Source organism: Lottia gigantea, assembly GCF_000327385.1.
Source record: "Lottia gigantea unplaced genomic scaffold LOTGIsca_30, whole genome shotgun sequence".
Lineage (NCBI taxonomy): Eukaryota > Metazoa > Mollusca > Gastropoda > Lottiidae > Lottia > Lottia gigantea.
The window spans coordinates 1,653,881-1,664,014 of NW_008708987.1; the positions used below are offsets into that span (position 1 = coordinate 1,653,881).

Consider the following 10,134-nt stretch of genomic DNA (forward strand, 5'->3'; position numbering starts at 1 on the left):
CCTGGGTATGATTTTAAGAAACCCCCCCCCCCCCCCCCCCCTTATTACACACTCCTCGTACATCAGATAACTGACAAAGAATCTGTTCGCCCTAATCTATAGATACTATTAATGATGCTGTCATTACCGAGTCATGTTCTTCTTAATCAGGCAAACAAATTTATATTGGTCTAAATAAAATCTATAGACAGGGCGCATGCGTAACGAGATTACCGTATGATGTTAACGAGATTTGGTATTTACGCGGGAACAATAAAATTATTAAAACTCATTATGGTATCAATAACGCTTCAATGGAACCAAATCATAATCCAACATAATTCTCCTGGAATTGTTTAGAATGAGGTTTTTGGTCTCATTAAGTTCTGATGAATAGGAAATATAACCGACTCGTAGAGATTATCAGGAACTATTTATCAACAGTTCTATAGAACTGTAAAACAATGTACCGGTATTGGTGCTTAATGACTTGATTGGACGTACTAAATAATACTACACTATAGATTATTTAGTCATATACAGATTGGTTTACCATATGGTGGCCAGAATACACCATTCTTAACATCACGCTATCATTTCTAGGGGAAATAGACGATGATACTAGATCACAGAGTTTCTTGTCAAAGTTTTCTGATAGCATCGATTTGCATCTTGTAGATTGAGCTGTAAGTGGAGAATTTGACAACAACACTGTCAATATATAACTGTCTTGTGTCAAAATTTTCTGGTAAAAATTAGTAGTCCTTAAAAGGATTGTTAAGAGGTTACCTAAACTATTTATGTGTATCAGGGAAACTAATAGAATCGCTAAACACCATTCCAATTTTCAGTCAGGCGTCTGTGGTTCTTGTAAATGCAGTAAAACTAAGCTTTCTATGTCGTAGCTGCGCAAAGGCCCTTAAATATATAGCGATAGTGGCGTCATAAACGCGGATTTTTTTTGTATATGATAATACCACGGATCAGTGTACCCGAAGTTTCATTTAAATGACCTGGCAACTTTCAATAAAGCAACCAAAAACCATAATCTTAAACTCAAATGTCCCTACAATAAACTTTCGTTTTATTAATCCTGTAATTTCATTGAAAAATAAGAATAGCAATTTTTTATCGGACTGCTCTTAACGGCCTAATTCAATTAACCTTCTTTCTTGACGACTTTCGCTTCATCGATTAGCATAATCCATTTACCTGATCATCCCTCATCAATCAGTCTTTGATGTCACCGACTATTGTGATGCTTGGATGCGAGTCAGTTGAGACAGGTAATTGTTAACAATATAGGTAATTAGGTAGAAGAAGAAAGGGTGTTAGATATTGAGCGATTTCTATTGAAACGTTGATCTAACGTAGTTTATAATCGCCTCATGAATTCAATAGGAAGAGTTATTAGGTATTGTTCGAGATGTAAGGATCAGAGAGTTTCAAACACTGGTCGTAATGAGGTAATAACGCATCATAGAGTCAATAATTGTAACATTTTTAACTCCGTATACCTAGGGTTAATTGATAGATTTTTCAGGCCTATGTAGTAAAAGACTCAAGGTTGAATATTGGAATCTTATATCTTATATTCTCACCAGAATTTGCCGAAATAAACAATTTAAACAAAGAGATCAAAAATGCTCTTTCAGAACGACAACTTAAATGATATGAATGATTATAGTCTATCAACAGTTGGATATTTTCATGTACAAACTTTAGTAAGACCACGGACTGCTGAAAAAGAGAATGTACACGTGCCCCTCTAACATTTTCCCCACCTAATTTAATCAATGAGATCACCAAAAGTACACTAAACGTTTACACCGGCTCTTGACCGACATCATAAATGATAGATTTACAAACTTCAGGTATAAAATAGTTATAGTCTTGTGTATAAAATACCTGCAAGAATTGGAATGAAAAGTATCAGAAAACATCTGAGATGGCACTGTGTTATTTTGATAGAGTGATTGGTAAATAATACCAAAATCTGAAATTTGCAAACCCAAAACCATCTGAATACGATTAAAAACGAACGATATATTACAATAATAAATCAGTGCAAAGGGAATATAACAAAATATCTAAATTAGATTATCAACTACATTAAATCAGATATTTAAAGCTTTTCTAAAATAACACTACATCGGTAAAAAGGGAACAAAAACAATAATTTTACAGGTAGGGAATATCAACAACTAATTTTATTTTCAGAAAACCAATTAAGACACTTAATGGTGGCTTTTTTTAATTAAATGAAAAGTTAATTATTTAAAAGTTGATAATGATTATTGGAGAGGTAAACATATTTAAAAAATCTTTAGCCTTTCATCAAGCTTTTTAATCAGGTTAGATTCAATTCTATTTTGTTAGAAAACAAACATCCCCTCTCTGATCTCAACCACCTTCAAAAGATAACGTTTATTTTTCATTTATACCCTTCATTCTTCAAAAAAATTGCGGTATTGCTGGGATAATGTAGCACCTTCGTTTCATTTACAGTTTTATTGTTAGTTGAATCAATATCCAGAAATCTAAAACCTTTTATAGGTGACAAAGTCAGAGTTCCCATAGTTTTAGTAATCGTCCCCTCAATCAATATTTATCGTTTGGTTTGTTGATGTGTCCGATCAATACTTATCGGTTGGTTTATTTTGATCTTCTGTAATGTTTGATGGCGTAAGATTACTTGTTCCTCGCGTTGCTCATCACCTTGGAATAACATGATTATCATCACTTAACGACTAGTTAAACATTTTAAACATAACCTAATATACTTTATACATTCATTATCTTTTAAAATATTGTCTTACGGCGCTTTCACACAAACCCAACTATACCTTGAATGTACAATATCCTGGTGATTTGTAACTGCGATATGTTTGGTTATTAAATTGTGCATATCATTATTATTAAAGTTTGTTATAATGATAACAGTGCCCTGTGGCCAGTCTGAAATATGCTAATAACATTAAATGATAAATGCATATTTGAATGTTTGTATTCCACTTTCCCATCTTTTGATTTTTCAAATTAATTATAACATCGTTTGTAACCGGAAGCTGTTTTATACAATCATGAAACGGTTTGGTTAATTCAAATGGAACAAATGTGTATTGTTTTGATGAAAGCAGGGATAGTATCCGATTATTTCTCAATTTTGTGTCAAGTATATCAGACTCATTTCAGCTCCCAAGCACATCGAGGAACTCCCCCTTCCCTAAACACAATCAAACGAGGAGTACCAAAAAATTTGCTCTGATATCAAGATAACACTGGTAAAGATTTTATGCAACGTTTCGACATTTTTCTCCAGTTGTCATAGTGATTAAGATAGATATGAAAATTTAATTGTATTTTTTACACTGTTCAAAGTCATTCAAAAGAAACACAAAGATTCAGATATGTATTTTTGGATTGCATTCAAGTTACTAAATTGAAAGAAATATCATTTTCTATCCGTTTTTATTATCCAAATCAGGTGTAGAAAAGTAAAACGTAAAAACTCCATTTTATTTTTGATTTTCTAGATACGAAGGTCTGATTGCATTTTGGAGCCAACACGTTTCGTTTAGAAAATAGATAAAATAGTAAAATGAAAGTTGTTTGTAAGCCACGTATACGTCTGTATATCGGAATATTTATAAATCTGTATATACATAATAACCACGTTTTGAATACAGATATATATTATGTTACTGATGCACTAGTATATAAATCATTCATGTAATTTTATTATCCCAAAACAATGTGATTTTTTGATACAAAGCAGTGATGAGCTATTTTCTATTTCGATTTTCTATTGTGAAATTTCCTTATTCACAAATACGCACTCAGTCTTAGAAATGTGAACTCTTTCTTAAAATGGCTTCTTTTTGTCATATTTGTAAAATGAATACATCGAAAGATTAATTCAGAAAGTGCACTACACAAATTTTCTCTTTAAAAACTAACACATATCTTTTTTGATAGATTTTGAACAAAAGGTAATATTATGAAACGGCGACTGTTTTGATTATACCCCACGGAATACTCTTGTCAACAGACTTAGTAATTGATAGCTCATGTCGAAAATAAAGAGTAATTTACTAACACTTTCTCGCAATCAACGGCCACTAAGCATCTAGTCCTCTCGGGAACTAAATTAGAAAATAAACCAATAAATTATTACATTAGTTAAATCGCTTCTCGACAAGCACGACTCTACGTGACCATTCTCCATATACACTGGATTGATTCAGCTACTCGTTTAAAATCTAATAAAAACTCAACCAACAATATTTGCTTATTCGATCCATTAGATTTATTTGTCCAAAACAATTTCCAAAGCTTAATCTACCCTCTTTTAACAAACATGAAAACCAGTCACGCCCTCTTCAATAAGTGGAAACTGTTAGTGATGACTTTCTGACGTGGTATTGAATAGTTATAGAACGTTTAAAGGAGCCGATACGTTGTATAAGACACTTAGGGTGTACACTTTGGAGTTTATAGGGCATGCCTCACATTCAGAACTGAGGTTGCCCCCCCCCCCCCCTTCATAGGTAAAGAATTATTTGTGATGGTCAAAACCCCCATCCACACCCTTGCCCCTACCCGACCCTTCCTTGATTAATTTCTTGCTCAAAATCCAAGTTAAAATGGACGAAAAGAAAACAAAAGACGACATCAAGCAATTATGAAGAACAATTAAACGGACAATTGAATACAACAAAGAAAGTGATTCCAATTAACTTTAGTGCCATTGCGCTGTTGGACTATCAGAGCTCGTAGTAAGCCTGATTTCGATTGGCAGTGGAGTGTTTATCCCTTGATGCTATCCTTTCTTTCAGACGCTCGAATCTCTTTTACCATTCTTCATTAATTAACACTCTGAGTCTAACGCGTTATTGAGTGAAACGAATTTGTTAAATTAATAAAGAGGACACTTAATATTTGAAGAGTGAAATCCGGGGATAATAAAGCTTTTATAAGTGATGGCGACTTGATCATCATGATGAGACCTTAATGTCAAATGTATTAGGGAAGACGAGCTTATTGACAAATGGTGGAGATTTACAGAAAAGCCAACAAGAAAAGTCACTCTTTCAATCAAGTGTATTCGAGAAACAGATAGCAGACGAGAGGCACGCTTATTAAAGTGCATATCAAATTAAAGGGATTGTAAAGAGTTTTTCAAAACTTTTTATGTGAATTGAGGAACCTAATAGAATCGATTTGCACAATTTTAATTTTCAATCAGACGTCTGCGGTTCTTGCAATTTTACTATAACTAGACGTTTTATGGCGTCACTATCGCAAAGGTTTTTATATTTCAATGACAGTTTTTGCATGAGTGACGTCATTTAACGCTTATTTTAGTGGTATCGCAAGAAAGTCTGACTGAAAATTAATTTTGATGGTGCAAATCAATGCTACCAGTGTCTCCGAGGCACACAAAAAGTTTAGAAAATCTCTTTGCAAACTCTTTGCAATCCCTTTCAAGGAGATATTTAAACGTAGGTGGATTCTATTCTATGATAGCTTTATTCAATTTTCATATTTTTGATTAAATTTCTAATAAAAGGAATTCATATTAATTAATGATCTAATTATTGATTAATATTACGAATTATCATAATGGCGTTACAATGTTATCAAAAATCAATTTGTAAACATAGGAAAAAATATTTATAGAAATAATATATTCATTAAAACAAGGTAGCACATGTAGATTTGTTTTCGTGTGACCAAATATGTGAACCGCATCACACACACATTGTTAAAACTAACAAAACATTATTAAGCTAACCAGCGCTTGTAAATGAATAGTCCTTGCTTCGGACCTAGGCCCGTGCTTTCTATGAGTTAAATTCTTATTCCACCTTAACACAAAAATTAATCAAAATAACAAAAACTATATTTACTTTTTCATTAAAGTAGAGTGTGCCGGATTAAAAATAACAAAAATTGTTAAAAAAAATATTACGTCTTCATTTTGTATTTATCGATCAAATTTTAGGAACATGAAGGAATCATTCTTGGATGTTACCTAGGTTATATAATAAACAGAGAAATCCTTGATTAAAGAACATCGTTTAATGTTATAAAAATTGTACGAAATAGATACATTTTCATCATACCAGTTCAGTTCAGTTATAACTGCTTCTAGATTAGTTAGTGTTGGTATATAAATCATTTTTAATATATCTAGTGTATTGACATTTACTCCTAATTTCAAAATATTCATAGGGTACCAATGAAAATAATTTTTTTTATATTGAGTCTCTACAAGAAAAAATCCTGACGGCGTTTTTAAAGGGGGAAGGGGTTATGATGGAACCCCCCCTAGAAAACAGGCTGACCCGATTGTTCCCGCACATAATGTTTCCTAAAAACGCCACTGTAACCAAGGAGAATTTCCATTTCTATGACCAGGGTTTTCAAGACAAATCTCAGCATCCTTTCTCAGGATCAATCGGAGCAGCAAGATTAGAATCAGCGATAGAAACACCCCTTTATTTGATGCAATTTCACTTCATTAAAACTACATTTCGATTACCAAGACTCTTTCATTAAAAACACTATTTAATAAGCCGACAAGAAGATCAAGACAAAATTTGGTAATAAAAAATTGAAAATGACAAAGCAATCTCTTCACTATTCTAAAATCCATTCATTCAACTCTTTCTTTTCGTTTCTCCTTCATTCATACTCTCGAGGTTGAAGGTACGAACAAATTTTCCCCTAAACTGGGCGCATTGAAAACATTTATTAGTGTTATGAGGCTGCGCAATGCCCCTGAACATCACACATACTGGTTTTAAATAGGAAAAGAATTAGAATCTGGTAAAGGAAATTGGAGCTACGATATATCGCGTTATGGAAGACTGAAGTTGAAAGCTTTTTCAATTACTGCCTAAAGCGATTTAGAATATTGGCCAAGGAGCAGATGATTTCGGGGAAGATAATTAGAAAACTTGCTCTAATCTAATTAATCTGATACGTTCTCTAACACTCTGCTGTTTATTATAACAAAATGAACATTCAGTACAATAACAAGCGCAATGGTTGGTCCTTTTAGGCTTTATGTTGATAGAAAGGGGGGAATAACTCATTCAAGAATGTCTCTTTCTTTCAACCCTTTTGATACAATGATGTACAATGATGGAAATAAAACCGCATAGGCCCTTTCTCTCATTGCACACTGCATGGCTTTGCCGGTCTTAAGCCTAAAAGGTAGGCTCTATTACATTTTATTTCCCCTGGGTCTGTCACAACCACTTTCACCTCTGTTGAATTCGGGCTGCAAATATCGAGTTTACTTTTAAATTAATGATGACCTCGTAGGCTAAAATGTATCTTAAAATTCGAAAGTTGTTCATTAAAGAAATTGAGTGAATTTAATTTCGAATTTCTTTCTTCTCAGAGTATCGTTTAGTTACCCCCACATTCCAAGGGCGCATTGAGGCTTTGATTCTCGGCTCATTTAAGTACAAGGGGTTAATTCGGTGTGTAAATGTATTTTAATATAAATTGAATTTAATAAGTTGGTTGACCCAAGCTACCCTTTAGTAAAGACCCCGATAAGAATACTCCAATTCAATATTCAGAGAAACCCTATACACTGTCATTAATGAAGGCAAAAGACAAGAATGAAGTTAAAACTGTCAATAAATAGAGTATAATTGATCAATTTGGAGAGATTTGTATTCACTTAAATGGCACGTTTTGCTGTCAAATTTCCACTTGTCAATCAAATTCGATCCTTGTATTTTTAATCCACCACAAACAATGCTCGTCTCTTTCCGTCAACAGACTCGATTAGCATGAAAATAGGTGACGAGCGGCACAGCTTGTTTTAGCACTATCTAATTCCATGAAAAGGGCTTTAATATGAACTGTTAAGTCGATGAACTTGACTTGCTATTCGATTATTTTCATTCTATTAATTCGTCATTAATACCCAAGAGTGGCGAGCTTTCTCTGCCTTTAATGTCAGGACCAAAACATGACCCCTATTGACCCGGAGCATCATAACCCGTGACGTCAAGGATATTGGTGCACTCTTTTGTTAGTGGGGACATCTGGTGACAGATTAGTGAGTTAAAATTAATAATTGGTAGTCGTCTAATTATTTCCTCTCTGTAATCACAGGTGCATTTTATTCACCATTTCTCAAACCTATCAAATACACGTGCGATTTATGTCACGCTCTTTCTAACTTTGAAAAGAATGTGTAGCAATTAAAAATAAATTAACATGATCTTAATATGATGAATCGCCATATAATTGAAATTAAAATAGCTAATAACAGGAAACTGCAACTTTGTTAAAACGTGAATAGTTAAGAATTAAAACAAGCACAATTGTTTTTTTGTCAAAATACTTTGTTATTTCTATTAAATATATTTTATGTCATTTTCACAGCTTCTAGACTCCAGCTTTAAATATTCGTTACAAGACTACTTTTCAAGTTGAAAATATCCACGTGGAGTTCTTCTACAATTACATAAATGTGGAGTGTTGTCAGTAACGAAAGTGTCGATTATGGTTTGCTTCGAACAAATTGCTTGATTACATCGGACACGAAAATAACTAATTGTAATGCTAATGCCATTACCAATCAAAATTTGGCATTTTCAGATTGAGTTTCTGTCAAAACTTGATAGTTTAATCACTTTGGTAGGATTATTCTATTTTTTTTTTATCTTAAGTCATAGTTTGATTCAAACCAAAAAAGTTCAGAAGAATACTTAACGGAGAAAAAACACCACTGTTGTCTGTAGTAACTCGATGAGTTATTGGAGTGATCTCCCTTAGTATAGTTTTCCGAAAAATGAGCAGAAAGCGTCGTTACAGGTCTGCTGGGATACTAAAATGGCTGCCTGATGTTCAGAAAAAAGTTAATGGAACTAAAATAGCCTAGATTTTGTTCATAAAAAGTAAAAATAAACAAATATGCCTTACGCACCAAGACAGCAAGGGCCCTCCTGCTTTGACCGAATTAAAATGGGCTTCACAATGGGAATGTGTGTCGGAATGGCCTCAGGGTTTGTGTTCGGTGGATTCACGTGTTTGCGATACGGAATGAGAGGTCGCGAACTGATCCAAACATTAGGCAAGACAATGCTTCAAGGAGGTGGAACATTTGGAACATTTATGGCTGTCGGAACTGGAATTAGATGCTAGTACAGTGATTTTCTTTGAAAGTGAAACAAAATGGACCATGAAAAGTAAAATCACCAACTGACTTTCCAATGTCAAACATCAGACAATGTTCTGATGTAACATTAACTATGTCTTCAGCCAGACAGTAACTTATATAATAATAATAATTGTAAATTTCAATTTCTGACCCAAATGATTTTTTTTATGGTTGCGTGTGGTACTCAGATTTTAACCTTCTCCACAGTTTTCATCAAGATCAAAAGACAAAATAGGTATGTTGGTCAAGTCAGTAAAATTTAGAGAAGATCATGAAGTATGGAATCCAAACTCTGCAACGAAAATGATAATGATAATGATGTTGATTTGAATAAAATGATTTAAGACAAAGATATATTTTAGTGCACTGTGTATTTCTTAACTCAGAAAATTTGCTTGTTTCATTTGTTTTAATTTTTATGATTGCCATGTTGAGTGAATTCATAATTATTGTCATTGAATGTGAAAATTAAAGTGCTTTATTCTTTGTGAATTTGTTGTTGTTGTATGTGTTATTGAAGACACATGCTACCCTTGAAAATAGATCATAGCAAGATACCTTTTAACATTCATTACTATTTTTGTTAAAAAAAAAAAAGGTGTGACAAATGCATTACATGGTACCTGAACTTATTCATGTCCAAAACAAGGGTATAGTCAATAATAAGACATCTATTGAAATTTTTCTATTGCAAGCTGCAAATATACTTCAGACACTAATATCATGAAATTTATCATTACTTTCATTTGCTTATTAGACTTTAGAATGATATGCTTTGTCGGAGGCGTGGCTAGAGTTTAAATGTTGTCTGAAAACTTTTTAAAATCTGTAGTTATCCCCCTCTGATTTATAAGGAGTTGGGAATGTGAGTACCACGCTTCAGCATCATGTTGTCAAGAGTAAATTACATGTACTAAGCTCATCTTACCGTTACCGTTGTTTCAGCCCATTTTTTATTTATT

At 33.2% G+C, this 10,134-nt stretch overlaps 1 protein-coding gene across 1 annotated transcript; it reads left to right on the forward strand.

The window, feature by feature from the left end:
- Positions 1–8,773: 8,773 nt before the first annotated feature.
- On the forward strand, positions 8,774–9,771 carry LOTGIDRAFT_215964 (hypothetical protein). Its single transcript, XM_009057533.1, has 2 exons — positions 8,774–9,664; positions 9,758–9,771. Exon 1 carries the CDS (start codon positions 8,926–8,928, stop codon positions 9,154–9,156), a length of 231 nt encoding a protein of 76 aa, XP_009055781.1. The 5' UTR covers positions 8,774–8,925; the 3' UTR covers positions 9,157–9,664; positions 9,758–9,771.
- The last annotated feature ends 363 nt before the right edge of the window (positions 9,772–10,134 follow it).